The 19,443-nt window shown below is 38.3% G+C and overlaps 2 protein-coding genes across 4 annotated transcripts in view; both read left to right on the top strand.

Moving 5' to 3' along the window:
- Positions 1-806: 806 nt before the first annotated feature.
- On the top strand, positions 807-17,091 carry LOC144979742 (uncharacterized). 2 transcript variants are annotated; one of them, XM_078926715.1, is made up of 6 exons: positions 807-939; positions 4,007-4,107; positions 6,279-6,377; positions 6,764-12,136; positions 13,563-13,844; positions 15,917-17,091. In XM_078926715.1, the coding sequence occupies exons 2-6, from the start codon at positions 4,096-4,098 to the stop codon at positions 15,986-15,988; spliced, it is 5,838 nt and encodes a 1,945-aa protein (XP_078782841.1). In that variant the 5' UTR covers positions 807-939; positions 4,007-4,095; the 3' UTR covers positions 15,989-17,091. The 2 variants fall into 2 exon arrangements, with proteins under 2 accessions (XP_078782841.1, XP_078782842.1); XM_078926716.1 differs by lacking the exon at positions 807-939 and adding an exon at positions 946-1,279.
- Positions 17,092-18,384: 1,293 nt separating this feature from the next.
- The window catches only part of LOC144979741 (ATP-dependent RNA helicase A protein-like), a 36,032-nt gene continuing 34,973 nt past the window's right edge, over positions 18,385-19,443 (top strand). Inside the window, exon 1 of one of the 2 annotated variants that reach the window (XM_078926713.1) lies at positions 18,385-18,485. The gene's annotated coding sequence lies outside the window, so the exon portion shown is untranslated. Of the gene's footprint in view, positions 18,486-18,511; positions 18,628-19,443 lie in introns of those variants that run through there. The other variant, XM_078926712.1, reaches the window with a different exon arrangement.

The following is a 19,443-nucleotide window of genomic DNA, read 5'->3' as shown; positions in this document are numbered from 1 at the left end:
TACATAATTTCTTTAGCAAAACATGCTCTACAACACACATTGTTCGTTTTCTTTAAATTGTATGATGTACAAGCGAAATTTGAATAAGAAAAATGTTTGTTGTATCGTAACGAATTCGATTTTCCTATAGTTGGTAAGGAGAGGGTTAAATTAGCTTTAGAAATTAACAATTGTCTCCCATCATGGTCCAAAAATGTTCCAAAGTCCTGTGTATACAGGTTCCAAGTTATATATATATATATATATATATATATATATATATATATATATATATATATATATATATATATATTATATATATATTATGTTACTTTTCTTTGTGTGTCATGATTGGAATATTCATGAGAGAATGTTTTAAAGGAAAATGTATTACTATGTATTTATATGCACTATGTGTTAAAACCTATGTCGGTCAAAGGCTTCTATTAGCCTGACTACATTATCTATGAAACATTTTAAAATGCCGACAATAAATAAATATTTGAATTGAATTGAATTGAATTGAAAAGAAGCTAAACTTTCCTTCTCAACAAGATTCATTGATTTATAGAGACCAAAGCAGATCTGTAGCTGGAGCTTAAAATTAGAAATACGAATTTTTCGTCATACTAGGCAGGTCTTCGAGTGACATCAATATCATTCATTCTTTCTTCAAGACAGATATGGAACTGAAGGTTTAGAACATAAACATATATTATACTCACATAAACGCACACACACACACACACACACACACACACACACACACAGACATACACGTAAACACCAACATTGGATACAAGGAAACTGTGTACGGTTGGTGTTGTGAATTCTACTCACACATTGATCTGAGTGTGTTAACAGTAGCAGCTTGATTCATTCTTTACCTCTGAGTGTTTCAATACAAAACATTTTGGTTTTCACAACCTTGACCACTACGAATTTGATTTTCAATAGCAGGTTAGCATTCTTTTTGTAAATTATTACATTAATATTTTTCATTCTTTACTTTTACTAAATAATTTTGGAGAAAGTCCTGGAGAATTTCCATATCTGAATCCTCCACTTTCATTACGGACAGTGAATATTCGTAAATGCTGACCTTGAACTCGTTTTGTTTATCCAAAGAAAGAAACAAACTGGGCTGCCTGAAGTCACTAAATTGACGGGTTTTCATTCTTTTCATGGTTTGGAATTTTCCATTCGAGCGAAAGTTGTGCGGCCATCTTGGTTATCATTTGTGTCTGAGTCCTGGGAGTTCCAACCCTAACAATTTTTAAAGACCCTAATAATTGTAGAGGTAAAATTTATTGATATACACCCTACCAGCTAAGTTTTTTTGTTTTTGTTTTATTTTTTGGATAAATAAAACTTTGAATTTAACCCCAGGTGAGAAACTCCGTATAGTTACTGGGAGGACCGCCGTAGTTTCACAGCACTTTTATTATATGGCACTGCTCCCAACTACTTGTCACCTCTTCTTTCTATCTACAATCCGAATGGCTCTTATCTTCCTCTCATCTACTTCCTTGTACTGAACCGTTTGATTACTAGACCCAAGTCAAATATTTCACGACGTGCTTTCGCATATTCTGCTCCTTCTCTGTGGGATGGATGCTCTTTCAGCGGGCACCAGACGCCGTCTGTCCTCCTTTAAAGCCTCTTTGAAGACATAATTTCCTTTCAGTTTTCTGTGAGTGATTTTAGTGATTTTGTTGAATGACATATATGAACGTATGTGCATAAATGTATAAGCGCTTCCGGGCACTTTAGGGGGAAAGGGGCGCTATAGAAATTACGCAATATTATTATTATTGTTATTTTTATTATTATTATTATTATTATTATTATTATTATTATTAATTATTATTTTTCATTATTTATTATTATTTATTTATGTTATTGTTATTGTTATTGATTTATTATTATTATTATTATTATTATTATTATTATTATTATTAATTAATATATTATAATATTAATAATAATATAATAATAATAATAATAATAATAATAATAATAATAATAATAATAATAATAATAATAATAATAATAAATCTTTTAGCCATTATTGACTTTCAATTAGTTACAATGTCCAATAAACATTCCTATTCAAGATAAGCTTCATTTTTATAAGTGGTGTGATAGAAAAATAATCGCCTCTTTAAGCGTGCTGTGAATTTACCGAAGTCCTTTCCAAAACTCACCCCCACCAGTAAAATTCATTTTTATTCAGATATTAAGTTGGGCTTTTGTGTGTGTGTGTGTGTGTGTGTGTGTGTGTGTGTTGGGGGGGGGGTGCACAGAAAAAGCCAAATTATGTTGTAGTTACATTTTAAACAAAGTATATCACTGATCTCGTCTCATTGAGATATAAAGAATAATATAAAAATCAAGAAAATCGGCCGATAAATAAAAAAGTTGCTAAAAAAAGCTAAAATAGACAAAAGCAATTTTTAAAATCAAATTTATTCGTAAAACAGTTGGTTTTCAACCGATTTTTCTGAAATAAGGACCAATGTTCTTTTTTCACGCTCATTTTAACAATGTGACTTTCAAATTCCTCAGAATTATATTTTTTACTTTTAGATTTCAGCTTTTAGGCCAACTCAAAAAAGTGTTATATACCTTGCGTAACAATAGCGACGGTGAGATTCATAATTCTACACGAATGGACGGTGGCGGCAGATCAAAGAGGTGTACCAAATTTATTTACCAACTACTTTTCTTAGTGCTTAAATTACAAAGTAATGATTTCACGTCAGAAAAAATAGCGCAAGTTCCTATCTCTTTATTACAATAAAATTGATACCACGAATGACAAAATCGCCCCACAAATAAGGGAGTTATAAATTATTCATAATATTTTTTTAAAGTTATTAATATAAACCCGATAATTGGAGCCAAGTCTAAAATGTACAAGTAAAAGTGTAGTTTAATATGTCTAATTTGGTTTATCATCATAAACCTGGCCTTTTTTTCTATTTTCCGTCCACAAATCAAGGTTAATCGAGATCAAAGACATTCATATTATAGAGATTAAATCGCACAGCGTCCCTGGTTTCATATAAAAGAAAATGACGGCGCTCGACTTCTCACTAGCCACTTTTGATGACGTTTTCCTGCCTGTTGTCTCTAGTCCTGTATTCTCTGTGGGGGGTGGGGGTGGGAGGATGGGGGGGGGGGGTTGTCCCTGGAAAGGCACATTATAATTACATTTCTCCGAGACGACTACGGCGGACGCATTGTCTCACTTTTATTCAGGGACTCGAGTGCCTACCACGAATAGCGCTATATTATTAGAGGTGAGCAATAGCCAATAAATGTGCTCAAAGTGCTTTACAAGGGGTTCCAAGCCAACAGCAATAGTTGCCATGAGATACATGGCATCTACAAGGCGTTATTACATTTTTTTTTCCGACAAAAGAAACGAAACACGCTGTTATCGACCTTGTACTCATTTTATATTTGAATACGTCACGACACCGTGAATAGGGAGCCTTTTCCAAGGACTCAGCTTTTTTGTCAGATTCGGAACCAGGGAGCTTGCGGTCAGAGTGCGTCAAACAACAAGAGCACAAAGCCTCCATATAAGTACAATTTGTTCACTCTTGTTGTTGTTCACTTTGCGAGGATTCATTGGGTTTGACGCATGGATCCAGTAATTCAAATAAATCTTTTATGAAAAACTGTCCCCGATGGGACTATTAAATTGAGGAGGTGGGGAGTGTTTCTAATGTAACATTTTATTGAAATCATCCCTTCTGCAGGATCTTGTAGCAGTGTCGGTGTGAAACTTTAGATGGTCTCAGACAAGCTTCAAGAGTGTATCGCTCTTGTTCTAGACTAAATTATCTGATCTTTGGTGAACTTATCTCCCTTGAACTTGTTTGATCTCCTGCCCATCACAAACATTAAAAGGAAAATGCTTAAATTGTTGTAAAGAAAGACATAATCACAATTTAACATTCGCACCGATGTACTCTTAAATTCATAACCTTTCATGGAGCATCTCATTTTTTCCCAGGCGCTGACAGGACCAAACGATGCCAGAAAGTTACAGTTGAATGAGTCTCAAATAAACCACTGCACCGGATTTTAATATAGAGATTTGCCATGAGATCCAGTGTAAGAAATTATGTACATGTTAAATAGAAAATATTGGATGGAAAGTTATCATTTATAGTCGCATCGTAGCCAACGTAAGTTATAGTTATAGCCTGACACTGACCAAAAAAAGACGTCAAAATGCCAGTCTTTTGCTACAACAGAAAACAAATCGTGAGTTGTATTCAATAGTTCAACATAGCTTGTTTCCAGGTGCTCTACTAAAGACAACTCACTAGACGCTAAACAAACCTAAAAAAATGACGTCAAACTGCTAGTCCCAGAGGGTTCTAGTGTCAGGCTATATGTTAACGATAGCTACGGTCACATGGCCAATGAAGTCGTTTCACGTGATGTTTAGCTCAAAGTGCACAGCCCATTGAGTTGTCGTTGGTAGTTAGTAGTGCTCATAAAAACAACTGATCTCATGAATTGATCTTTTGAATACAACTCACGATTTGATTTATTTTGGTAATCTGGTTTTGTATTTTGAAGTGAATTGTTTGGTTAGTGTCAGGCTATACGTTTACCAAGGCTTCGATTCATCCCGTTTTCCGAAAAGAGTTATACGGTCATTACCAATAATAACTTTCCTACCTTTGGTCAGTGCCAAAGACTTGTGGAATGATTCCAGTCTTGGACCGATTGGTCCAGCGTTTGATTTCCTCTCCGAGCGGCGCAAGGTTGAGTCCTTGGGGAAAGGCTCTTTACTCGTATTTTCTCACCGTACTTATGTGTAAAATGAGTACCTTACAGACATGTCTCGTCGCACATGTTAAGTGATTCTGTTGGATAGGGACCCATGTAAAAAGGCGTAATGCAAATGCTCAGTATTTTTTTTTAGTATGATTAAAAATACTTTCTACCATATTTAACTGACACAGCTACCAATCACTGTTACAAACGGTCAGACAAAAATGGAACACATGATTGTCTCGCATCCTAATTATTAAATCATGACCACTTCCCGTCCGTATGTTTTTTTTCTCTCTTCCGATTAGAAGACGGCAGCTGGGGCTTTGCGGACTCATGGCTGCGATCAATCATAGACAGATTTTACGTTCAGATGTCTCAGTAGCTCTATCATGTATATAATACAATATGTTCATAGTATGATCAAGATCAAACCAAAACAAAAAATAAACAAAACAACAGAAAACAAAAACCAAAAAAAAAAAAAAAAAAACAAATCAAACGCATCGACTTCGGTCATTATTGGGCGAAAGAATAAGGAAGAGTAATGGAGGTAGAGATAGATATATTGATTGGTCGATTGATTAATAAATAATAGATAAACAAATAAATGGATAGATGGATGGATAGATGGATAGATAGATACAATAAAGATAGAATGATTGATGGATAGATGGATGGATGGGATAGATGAAGAGTGAAGATGAATGTATTTCTGTTTCTAACAATATTTTAGCCAATTTACCTCCCTAAGGCTCTTCATCTCAGGTCGGAATATAGATGGACCATCGATATCTCCTCCATTTCGTCCGAACTCTTGTCCTTTTTTCTGCCTCTTTCGATGTGAGGCCTTTTTTTTTTCAAAATCCTCCATACATGCCTTCCTCCAGCGGTTTCAAAGACATCTACTTTTTCTATCTACCTGCAATTTCCGTTGACCTGTCAATCAAACCTTTATCATGATATTCTTAAAAAATATATATTATCCATAAAATTATTATTCTCTATTGTCTTCTGGCACTTTCCTACTCACTTCATTTCTTATCAACATAAGTGCCTGCTCCACTCACTTTTCTGAATTTAAACTTCATCCCAAATACCGGAGCATACTCAGTGTCTCAAATCGTTTCTATGCTACAGTTCTGTGTTGAGAATAATATTGGCGATTAAGCTTAAATGCTGGCCAACTACGAGTACCTTCGCGGCGTTTGTGTGTTGAACCCGTGACCTCAAGAAGTCAGGGAGAGAAGGCTCTAATAGAAGACTAGGATTAAAAGCGATCTTTTTTGGGGATCGATGATAGCTCATACGGCAGAGTCACGCTCTCCCGGCCAGGCGTTGTCGTCGTACCAGTAAGGTCGCGGGTTCGAATCCCCATCGCCGCCGCGAATTTTTTTATTCTCTATTGTCTTTTGGCACTTTTCTACTCATTTCTTTTTTTGTTGTTATCATGATATTATTATATGCTCTGTGTTCTGCTCTTCGTTGTCCAATTTCAGCTGGCCTACCAAAGGAAAACTGCCTCCGATCAGAGAGGGATGAGCAGTGACGATGAATCCTCTCCGTCCAAAAGGCGGCGCGTCTTTTCACGATCTGAGGTAAGAGGAATTGAGGAATGTTTGAACCGTTGGCTCAAAAACTGCATCATATCAGGAGAAATTAGATGCCAAAACAGGGGCTTTAACTCTCTAATGTAAAAATAATAGTAATAATGATAATGAGCATGATGATGATGATGATGATGATGATGATGATGAATATATGATAGTATAATAATAAAATAAATATAAATAATAAAAATTAAAAAAAATAATGATAATAATAATAATAATAATAATAATAATAATAATAATATTCATCATTATCATCATCATCATCATCATCATCATCATCATCATCATCATCATCATCATCAGCCTCCTCATCATCTTGCAACTTAATCTACTTTTTTTCGAATTTTATCTTTTCGCCTAATTTCTCTTAGGTCTCTGACGACGATCAGCAAAACCAGCAGGAGAATGGGGACCATCAACAGCGTCAACAAAATGGAGGAGGAACGAACAGTCATCAGGAACGAAATGGAGAACAGCGACCACAAGAGCCGAATCAAAGTCAATATCAAGAATTTGATTTAACACGGCGAGGTCGACGAAATCTAACTCGACAACAACAACAACAAGTACAACAAATACAACAACGACTACAACAACAACAACTACTACTACAACTACAACAACAACAACGACAACAACTACAACTACAACTACAAATACAACTACAACAACAACAACAACAACTACAGCAGCAACAACAACAACAACAAGAGACGAATCAAAACCAAGAGCATCAAGAAATAGTTATGCAAAGGCGACTAAGACAACGTAATCTAACGCAACAACAACAGCAAGAAGAGCAACCGCAAGAAGAGCCGAATCAAAGTTACGATGTTCTAGAAAGGGTCTTACTACGGCAAATAGGACCACGAAATTTGACTCGCATATTTCAGCTAGAAGACGACGCAGACGAGTACGATCACGATGACGAAGGAGGAGGAGGAGGAGATGAGCCGAATCAAAATCAACAACATCAAGAAATGGCTGTGCAAGGACGACTAAGACAACTATATCTGACTCGACAACTGCAGCAGCAGCAGCAACAACAACAACAACAACAACAACAGAATCAAAGTCAAGAACATGAAACGCGTGAGCATAGGAGACTAAGACAACAACCACAGCAACAAGAGCAACCGCAACAACAACTGAATCAAAGTCAAGAACATGAAACGCGTGAGCATAGGCGACTAAGACAACAACCACAGCAACAAGAGCAACCACAACAACAACCGAATCAAAGTCAAGAACATGAAACGCGTGAGCATAGGCGACTAAGACAACAACCCCAGCAACAAGAGCAACCACAACAACTGAATCAAAGTCAAGAACATGAAACGCGTGAGCATAGGCGACTAAGACAACAACCACAGCAACAAGAGCAACCGCAACAACAACTGAATCAAAGTCAAGAACATGAAACGCGTGAGAATAGGCGACTAAGACAACAACCACAGCAACAAGAGCAACCGCAACAAAAACTGAATCAAAGTCAAGAACATGAAACGCGTGAGCATAGGCGACTAAGACAACCACAGCAACAAGAGCAACCACAACAACTGAATCAAAGTCAAGAACATGAAACGCGTGAGCGTAGGCGACTAAGACAACGACCACAGCAACAAGAGCAACCACAACAACAACTGAATCAAAGTCAAGAACATAAAACGCGAGAGCATAGGCGACTAAGACAACAACCACAACAACAAGAGCAACCACAACAACAACTGAATCAAAGTCAAGAACATGAAACGCGTGAGAATAGGCGACTAAGACAACAACCACAGCAAGAAGAGCAACCACAACAACAACCGAATCAAAGTCAAGAACATGAAACGCGTGAGCATAGGCGACTAAGACAACAACCAAAGCAACAAGAGCAACAACAACAACAACCGAATCAAAGTCAAGAACATGAAACGCGTGAGCATAGGCGACTAAGACAACAACCACAGCAACAAGAGCAACCACAACAACAACCGAATCAAAGTCAAGAACATGAAACGCGTGAGCATAGGCGACTAAGACAACAACCCCAGCAACAAGAGCAACCACAACAACAACCGAATCAAAGTCAAGAACATGAAACGCGTGAGCATAGGAGACTAAGACAACAACCACAGCAACAAGAGCAACCACAACAACAACCGAATCAAAGTCAAGACCATGAAACGCGTGAGCATAGGCGACTAAGACAACAACCACACCAACAAGAGCAACCACAACAACAACCGAATCAAAGTCAAGAACATGAAACGCGTGAGCATAGGCGACTAAGACAACCACAACAACAAGAGCAACCACAACTAAATCAAAGTCAAGAACATGAAACGCGTGAGCATAGGCGACTAAGACAACAACCACAGCAACAAGAGGAACCACAACAACAACTGAATCAAAGTCAAGAACATCGAGAGATGGTCTTACAATGGCAAATAAGACAACGGAATTTGACTCAACCACAGCAACAAGGACATGAACAACAACAACAACAACAACAACAAGAACAACAACAACAACAACAACAACAACAACAACAACAACAACAACAACAACAACAACTCGCAGGCTACGAGCAGCAGTCGCAGAACGATTTTGAGATAAAGCGCGCACAACTTCTGCAACAGCTACGAGAACGACGACCGGAGCTTGCACGAATGCTTGAACAACCAGAACCACAACTCTTACCAGCCCAGCCAACTCTACACGAGCAACAACAATGGCCACCAGATCGTCAACAACAAGGGTTACAACGATCACAACAAGTCCTACCACCACTGCAAATGTCCCCCCAAAGACTACCCCCATCACGTGAACTATCAATACACATGTCACCACAACTATCACCACAACAATTACCAGAACTACCACCTCCACATTCGTTTCCAGATCTGCCATCGCCACCACTACCACCACATTTATCACTACCAAATCCGTCACCGCCAAGTCTATCTTCACTTACACTAAGATCGCCACCACAACAGCTACTACCACCTCGGTCACCTAGATTACAACGTCGAAGACGACAACGACAGGGAGGTCAGCTGGCACAAGAACTAGGAGAAAATAGATTGTTACACCATGAAGTATCCATTTCTCTCCAAGACACATCACCATTAATGCCAATGGAGACGTCATCGTTACAATCACAGTCACCATTCTCTTCATTACAATTATCTGAAGAGCTACCACAACAGTTTAGGCAACAATCTGAACAACAAGCCCCCTTGTTACCAACACCAACATTGCTAAATCAACCGATAGAGCAGCAAATGCAATTTGTTTCCATGTCTTCATCATTCCCAAATCAATCATTGCAACAAACAAATTTAAGTAATTCACAGCAAACATCACAAGTTCTGTTACTATTACACCCACAACCGCAACCACAACCACAACTGCAACCACAACCACAACCGCAACCACAACCACAACCGCAACAACAAGGGATAAAGATACCATCGCCACTATCTCGACCATTATCTATAATAATACCACAAAGTCCACAACATCGAAGACAACGGCTACAGCATCTTAACCAACAGGAACAACTACAGAGATCACAACCACATCAACAACCATTACAACAGCAATTGCCACAAGAACAACCACCACTTCAACAATCACAACAACCACTTCATCTACAACAGGCACCACTACTACAGCAATCATCACAACCACAACTGCAGCAATTACAACAACAATTAACAACATCACCACGTCCTCAGCAAGGACTACAACAGCAACAACATCCACACCCACAATTACCACCACAACAATCAACATTTCTACCACTACCACTTCAACACCCAATACTAAAACAATCACCAACGCCACCGCTAAATCAGAATCAGCAGCAACAAACCAAAAAAGAGCAATTACAAAAACTGGAGAAAGAAGTTTCAGAGCAACGAAACATGATGCAAGTTCTCTTTAACACCCAAAATGTCCTACAACAACCACCGCCGATCAAACATCATATCGTACAATATGCTGAACTGAGCATTGAGATGCGTCTAGGAAAACTAGTGCTTGAGGTTCGCGATCACTGGGACCTTATAAAAGCTCTGCTGATTGTGTCACGAACACAACTGCGACAACTGATTCAACAATCTTCAAAACAGCACCGTCTTTATCCAATTCTATCAACACAGCAACATCCAACACAGCCTTCTTCGCAAAACACCCCACAACTATCACCATCACCACGACCACAACCACCACCGCAATCACAACTTCTACCACAGTCACCAACACCATCGCCATCACTGCCACCACAACGACAGCAACTACATCAGCAGCGGCGGCAGCAGCAGCAAAAACAACAGCAGCAAGAGCAGCCGCTTTCTAGAGGGAATCGACATCAGCAACTACTTAAACTTCACCATCTGGAGATACGACTTCGAGACCATCTCAAACTACTAAACAATTTACTAATGGTATCCAAATTACAACAGAATCAGCAATCACCACCACCTCCGTTATCAGAACAAGATGAGCAGCAGCACCACAATCAACAACAATCTAGACAATCATCACTTCAAGAAACACAACAGCAAGAGCATCAACTAAGGCAAGAAATAAAAACACCACCAGCGTCATCATCATCACATTCTCAACATCAACAACAGTGCTATAAATCACCACCAACATCACAAGAACAATCAACACCATCACGATCGTCACCACAACAACAATCACCACCGCCACTACAGCATCAGCAACAACAGCAACAACAGCACCAACACCAACAGCAACAACAACACCAACAGCAACAACAACACCAACAGCAACAACAACACCAACAGCAACAACAGCAGCAACAGCAACAACAGCAGCAGCAACAGCAACAACAGCAGCAACAGCAACAACAGCAGCAACAACAACCACAACGACAGCAACCACCGCCACAACAGCCAAATCTAGAATTCCAAGGACAGCCTGCTCGGCCACTATCACTTGAAGAAGATATTCAGCAATATTTGCAACAGGTCCAGGAAGAAAGAACAGATAACCAGTACAGTAATTACGATGATATCCGTGAAATTCTGATGCAGGCAACAGTCAGACGTTTAATTCCCAGTTACCGGAGTTGGATGGAATCCCTTTTTGGTAGAGCAAGTCCGCCGCTATCGGATGAAATATCGCAAAGACTAGAAGATGAATTATCTGTGGATATACTAAAAGATCTTGAGCAATCCGTTAAAGAGTATAGAAGTGAGGTTGAAGAGCGTTTAGAAGAGCGGCTTCAATATCATCACCCTAGGGAAGACGATCCCGTTATAATAGTAAGAGCTGAAGGATTAAGGGGAGGAGGAGGAAGAAGAAGAGGAGAGAGAAGCTCGAGAAGAGGAGGAAGAACAGGAGGGAGAGGAAGAGGAGAGAGAAGCTCGAGAAGAGGAGGAAGAACAGGAGGAGGGGGAGGAAGAGGAGAGAGACCTATAAGAGGAGGAAGAACAAGAGCAAGAAGAGATGGAGGAAGAGGGAGACAACGGAGAAGAGTATTATCAAGCGGAGACGGAGCAGCAGCAGCAGTAGGGAGAAGAGAAGACGGCATCGCGGGGCGAGGAGGAGAAATGAGTGGCCTTGGAAACATTGAAGGACGGGAGAGAGGTGGTGAGAGTGGAGAGACAACAGATGGAACAGGATCTAGGATTGGGGAGGCCGCAGAACACCAGCAAAATTGTATGGGAGATGTGATGATGCCTGAAAGACACGATGGTGAATCTCAAGAACAGCCTCGGGTCAGTGTTTGATATAGTTTTTTCAAATGAGTTTTTATAATATATCACAATCTAGTGGAATGTACTCAAATATGTCTACAATATCAAATTAAGAAACTAGGGAGCTGGCACTGATGTAAGATAAAAGATCTGAACAAGTGTGTATGAAAGGTGCCAGACAAAGCAAGAAAGAAAGATTACAAGGGAAAACATCCCCCCAAAAAATCAGTCAACCCAGTCGAGGTAGATTGATTTTTTGGGATGGTTATATCTTGCGGGTTTTTTTGCCTTGCTTTGTTTCATGCACACTTGTTCAGATCTTTATTTTATCTCTAGAATACCGGTAAACAGAGGCATGATCAACTAAGCAGTTTCCCTGCATGCCGCTTGAGGCCTATTCCCTGCTTCCCGCTTGAGGCCTATTCCCTGCTTCCCTCTTGGAAGTCTCTACTCCCCGCTACCCATCGTGAACTAAATTAAAGCTTATAATTTGTAAACGGAAAAGGGTACTTGCCAGAATAATTCTCGTTGGTTTTGGTATGAAGTTTGCAGAACGATGCGACCAAATAGTGTCATCAGCCTGCCGCCGACGTGGTGGCAAACGACAGATTTTAATACCATCAAGGACTATGATTTGACCTATTTCACACAGATACAATTCTAGGTAGGGTATTCTAACCTCACACGGCAGATAGAAAGATCACTTTTGCTTCGTCTTCTGGCCCCTCTAATATTGTTTTCCCGTTCAATGATGCTCTCTGCTCTGTCTTTGTTCTGGATTGATATTGCACCGTATTTTTTCCATTCTTGTCAAATGTATAGTTTCATTTTTTTTTCTTTTTTAAATTCTTTCTTTCTTTTTTGAGAGTCGTTATTGTTTTTCTCTGTATAAATCACTTCACTGTAATGTACCATTCATGTTTTTAGTTTTAGATATAATGTACCTTGTAAGCATTAAAATGTGTGTGTCTCCTTCATAACGGATCCCTTTACTTGTTTTTGGATGGGACTTTTAGGTAATTATAAAATAGGCACATTGATTTTTGGATTTGTCGTAAAATCTTCTGTTCCTTATTAGAACTGGCTCTTGTTTACTTTTCTCTGCAGTGCTTTTAAGTTCAGATCGACAATTTTTCTCCACTCATCTTCCTTTATACTGGTGCTAAAATGACCTATTGATGTCGTAAACGCCGGACCCCCCCCCCCCCCCCCAAAAAAAAAAAAACAAAACAAAAAAACAAAAAACAAAACAAAACAAAACAAAACAAAACAAAGCAAAACAAAACAAAACAAAACAAAACAAAATAAACAAAAAGCAAAAATACAAATGCAAAACCCCGATATACTTGGTTGCTGAGGTGATGGATTACAAATGTGATGATGATGAATATGATGGTGTTGATGATGATGATGATGATGACGACGATATGCCATCTTTTCTTTCCAGGTACACATTGAAAGCATAGTAATATCATCAGAAGACGAGGAATTAGGGGGGCATATTGAATACGAGCTTGACGACGACGAGGAGCAATACGCAGGCTTGACGCTGGAGGATATTAATCGTCTCTTCCCCGTCCATATTATTTGTAAACGGATATCGCCCACCTCTGATGGAACACATTCCAGGTGCTGTATCTGCCAGGAAGGTGTACTGGAAGGGGAAGAAATCCGATACCTTCCGTGTATGCACCGAATGCACAAATCCTGCATTGACCAATGGCTGACGGTAATGAAACGTTTCCAGATCTTTAAACAGTTATCTGCCATAGAGTGGGAGAGGAAAAAACAAAACAACTCGTGTATATTAAAATTTGGCCAGAAATGTCTTTCTTCAAATATAGGTCGATTAAAATGACCCTCATCTTGGCAAAAACGCTCAAACCTGGGCCTTCGGGAAATTGTAGGTTTGAGAAATCGGATGGGAAAGTCCGGGGTTCGAGCCTCGCTCGGCGCGTAGTTGAGTCCTTGGAAAAGGCTCTTTACTCACATTCTCTCACCGTACTCTGGTGTAAAATGAGTACCTGGCCTTAAACAGTTTTATCTCTTTCCGAAAAAAATGTAATATCGCCTAACAGGCGTCATGTCTCGTTCTTCCTCTTTCTTGTTGTTGGTCAGGGACCATTTGTAAAGAGCTTTGAGCACGTTATGTGGTTATTGCATTATATGAACGCCCAAATTTATATTTGTAATTCCGAGTTTTTCCACGTATGGCCGTTCACTGGTAAAACTTAGACTACAAATGTGCTATTTAAATATGAAAAATTGTCCCTTTGATCCATTCGGCTCGTGCAGCCGGCGTTTATCGTTTATCCCGATTTCTACAACTTGGAATGGACAAATCCATTGTTTGGAACCAAGGCCAAGTTTTGATCCGTCGATCGTGAAAATCGGGACTTCAGAGGCTTGATTCGCCGACCATCGATATTCACAGATTCAAAGCTTCAAAGCTTCAAAGCTTCAAACTAGATGAACTCGGTGATGAAAATGGAATTCATGACAAATTGAAATTTGGTTTAGAGTTTGAAAGTGAGGGGGTCCTATAGCTCAGTTGATAGAGCACTCGCTTCACACGAAAAGGGAGCAAGATCGATGCCGGGTGCAGTCGAGATTTTTTTCCTGATCAACCTGTGGTGGACACACCTAGCTGTGAATTGGTAGCTGAGTTTGTTAGATTTTGTGGAAAGTACTTTGCGGTAGACTAGTTTCCTATTCAAAGGATAGTAAGCAATTGTTATTGTCCGTTTCACGCTATAGAAACCGGAATAAACTCCGGCTCCATGGGCCCAATGGCTCTGAAGGACGACTTTTAGAAACTGTTTATGCAGACGTCGGGGTTGTTGATAAGACGACCAATAATAGTAATATGCGTTTGCGCTCAACACAGATACTGAATGGGGCCATTTGTCCTCCCATATTGAGCCGGGAGCAGGTGTCTCTTCTACCCCTCCTCCTCCCCCCCCCTCCCTATAATATCTGCTTTCAAACTTGCTCTCACTCTCTGTCCTTGAATGAGATTATATACTTGGTTTTGTCCTTGCCCTGGTCGGATTCCTTGTCTGAGAGGGAAACAGTCAATTGTATTTTAATTGTTTTATGTGATATTTTTATCCCTTGTAAATCATATATCAGTAATGTACTGTTATCTGTATATATTGTATTTTTTGAATATTAAAATGGGTTTATTCCCCTTAGTGAGATCATGTCATTGTGTGTGTTTGAGACTTTAAGGTGATCTAAAACTAAGAATACTTATTAGTGCGCGCTTGGAATCTACACCTCTTCTCTAATTGAACTAATCGCCTTTGTCTTCTCCTTTCTCGCTTGCTTTTAATTGTAAATATAGAATTCTCTGACTATTCCATTTTCTGGCGCTGTAATTGCTATCTAGATGTGTTGCAAGCGCCGTAAGCCCATAGAAATTTCCACGCAGATAGGAATTTTGTTTTTTAAATACTTTCCTGGTTGTCGGTTTCGACATGGTTTAATGTAAACGGGTTACAATGAACTGTATTAAATTATTTTTTATTTTTTAAAAATACAAATATAAAATTCCCTTTATTCATCCCATAGGGGGAATTTTTCTCTAGGGTCTGTTCCAAGGGAAGACTGGAATAACTCATGCGTCAGCCGCAATGCAGCGCCGCAAACTGGATTAGGGCGAGGTGACTTGCTCAAGGCTACACGGCGCAGAGGGGGATGATCGAACTCGGTATACCTTCCGGGTATAGAACCTACCGCTGAGCCACGCTCATTATATTATAATCTATTGTATACATTGGTAATTATTGTCTTCCACAGGTTGAGCCACGATGTCCAATATGCAGAAATCTTGTCATCAGCCATGACGGCGGCGAAAGCTCAGATGATTAAACCAGTTAATTGCCCGGAAGACTTCCAAAGTCTGGGATATAATAAAATATGTGACCCATCGCCCATAGCTGGTATTATGTCGGAGTGAACTATGTGCTAAAAATAGATTTTGAACCGGAAATAATCAGATGGAGTAAGTGTAAACGACCCCCCCCCCTCTGAAATGGCTCATTTTGGTTGGTAAATGTTTATACTTTAACCTCTACTTATTCACGATTTTCAGCGTTTACTTCACTCCTCCGATATAGGGTAATACCAATTTTGATGTGGTGGGTTACAAATACTGATTGCGCCCTGAGATCCTTTATATTGTGATCTATGTGGATCAAATTAAACGATACATCCCTCCCTGTATAGCACGACAACAAAAATGAATGACTAAGGTCATAATTGTTTAACTACAAATGTGATATTTCAATATGAAAAATTGTCCCTTTGATCCATCCAACTACTTTATGATTTGTAAAAAATTTAAGGCTGTATCTGTTAATGTTAATAAATACATAATGTAAATACGCTAAAAGTTGACAGTGCACCATTTAATCTGATGTGTTTAAGTTATAGATTTCATTTCCATGATTTTTGCATTTCAAAGTTTTATGAAATAAATCTTTTGCTTTTAATTTAACAATGTACACTTACAATTTTATTGAGAGTATCTTGCTCCCAGTCAAGCTAAAAATTTTGATGTTTACCTGATTAACTTATATAGAAATGGCCTCTAGAATTATACTTTAAGGAAATAGGCATATCCTTTAAAAATCTTGATTTTAATTCATTTATCTTGGTAGACCCTCTAATTACAATCTGTATTTTTAAAATATCAAATTTACGCTTAATCAATGAAACTTTGTTTTGAATTTTTAAAACTACAGCATTATAATATATGTAACAATTAAGGGGGCTCAATAGACTATTTTTCAAACACTCTGTAAAGATACATTAAATCGACATGTTAACAAATATGAATCGGAAGCACACTGTTGAATGAGAAAAAGATGCATGGAATTATATGATTAGAAATGGAGAAAAATCTAAATTAGACGTCTACACCAAAAAAAACAAAAAAAAAAAAAAAAACAAAAAAAAAAAACCAAGAAAAAGTTATCCATCATGATGACATAGAGACATATTAACCATCATATAAAATATCTTTAGCAATCAAAATCATATTTTAAAGAGTACAGTTCCCTGTCTCTGGCATTTTTGAAAGCATTTATAGTTCCCGCATTTTTTGTATTGTACTTTATACTATCCCATGTTTTTAATGTTCTTGAAATGAATGAATGTTGGCGAAAGGCTATATAGCATCTGGCAATAAATACTTTGTGTTTTGTTCGTTTTAAAAAAAAAAAATGAAATTGCACCGATTTGTTAATCACTTTTTAAATATTAATTTATAAATCTTATATCTTGGAACTGTATGATATGAAATAAATAAAACTGATATATCAATGAAAATTTCCCTTTTTTTTTTCATGCGTTTTTTTTTTTTTTTTTACTTTTAATTACTGTACTTTAGATCGTACAGTCTCCCGAGGCCAGTTCTAATTGTAATCTCGGGGCGGGGTCCTTCGACCTCCCATGACGGGCAGGAGGTCACACTGTCTATTCCCTTGTATCTGTTTTCCGAGTTGCTTCCCGTCTTTGTCTTGTAATGGGATCAAGTAGTTGTGTCCCAGCCCTGGCTAGAGTCCTTAACTGAGAGAGAAACGGTCACATTTTTAGTTAATTTGAAGTAATGTCAAATAGGCACGGCACATTGACGGATTGCTTGTGAAATCATCTGTTTCCTATTTGAATTAGTCCCCTTTGTCTTACATTTTCTTTTGAACCATTGGCATTAGATCTACAACTTTTTCTCTATCATTCTTTTTACAGATTCTGAGATCTAAAAAGTGTCACAAGCACCATAAAATCCATAAACACTAAAATAATATCCTGAAATAAACCCTTCACTTTACCGAGATGTAAAAACATTCGGAAAAAGCGTTTAACTTGAACAATAAATTGATAAATTAAATATGTCACAATTCCTTTCCTCCATTCTGTGCCCCGAGCGTAGTGCCAGTATTTTTCTCTTCTTTTTGTCATGCGTTAGATGTATACTGGAGCTACATTCAAAGTAGTTGTTTATAACTGCGTGGAAGTCTGTTCCTTCTCCATAAAGTCGCAAATTCAATTTTTGAGAAAAGTTTTAATGAATTGGAATTATCCATTGGTTGAGTACAATCTACTAATAGTCACAACGATGGTAAAAGACCTATTTTTGATAGTGTACCTCGAAAGATGTCCTTGGTTGAGTATGATAAATGTTCAAATTCTACTCTTTCGGTGCAAGGAATTCTTTCGACCGGTTCGACAACAGCGGATGTTAGTAGTAGGATTGCCAGTTTGGAAATTTTTAGTCCTTTAAAAAAATTATGCCCCCCCTCTTGAATTCTTACAAGTTTAAACGCTGAGAAAGAGAGGACAGCATCAGGAATTGGAATAATTGGTGAGTTCCGAAAATATCCATCTGGTAAGCCTTTTTTCTCGTCTGTGATCTGCAGTATAGTAGAGAGCCTGAGGATAACAACAAACGTGGACAATTCCTTACAATGCGACTAAAATAGACAGCAAAAACAGTCAATATCGTGGTAAAAACATATCTTTTTTAAAATTTTTGTAATCTCCCATCTCCTCAATTTTAATCATTTTCAGCGAAACTGACCAGCGGCAAAGGCAAGGTGTCCATCGCCATCCAGTCAGCCAACTTGACGTTGGTTACTTTGAGTGGGACATTTTTATTTTTGCCTTCACTTTAAAGAGAGATTTTGTTTTTCAAAACGCCGTGATTATTGCCAGACATGTAGAGGGCATATATTGTCGGTTAAAAATGCCATGAACCCAGGCTTCACGTGAATAGTGAATAGATCCTGATATGTTCATCATCCAAAAACATAATAAATAATAAAAACGGTCAACACTTGACTAACTTCAATCAACAATCCCATCCATTATGATGAATATCATAGTATTATGAGCTTGGAAAATGAAGGCAACCCCGTTTTTATACCCATTGTTACGTCACAAACTCACAGGAAGAAATAACACAACAGTGAATGGAACTCACAGTGACACCCAACCGGTTATTAACCAATATGAAAACAATTCACAACAACTCAATAGCCAAACAACAACATACTGGAACACATTGAAACACAACAATAAATACTTTCCCCACAATGTCTCAATAACGGATAACGATGGATGATAATTTCCAGACAGTGTCTGTCAATAATGATGGACGATTATATGATTATACACTGACGCGTTTTTGTAATGCCGCTCTCTGAAATATTTTAGTCGTCTGTTTTAAAAGGCTAGTTGAAATTGACACTATGTTTGAATCCTGGCTCCACAACTTTTTTTTTTGGTCTTCTTTCTACAGACTAGACTGTTACAGAGCGTGT

Source organism: Berghia stephanieae, chromosome 9 (assembly GCF_034508935.2).
Source record: "Berghia stephanieae isolate SIO BIC M18660-M18661 chromosome 9, UCSD_Bste_1.3, whole genome shotgun sequence".
NCBI classification, from domain to species: domain Eukaryota; kingdom Metazoa; phylum Mollusca; class Gastropoda; order Nudibranchia; family Aeolidiidae; genus Berghia; species Berghia stephanieae.
The sequence above is the reverse complement of the archived record's forward strand: the minus strand, read 5'-3'. Positions and strand labels throughout refer to the sequence as shown.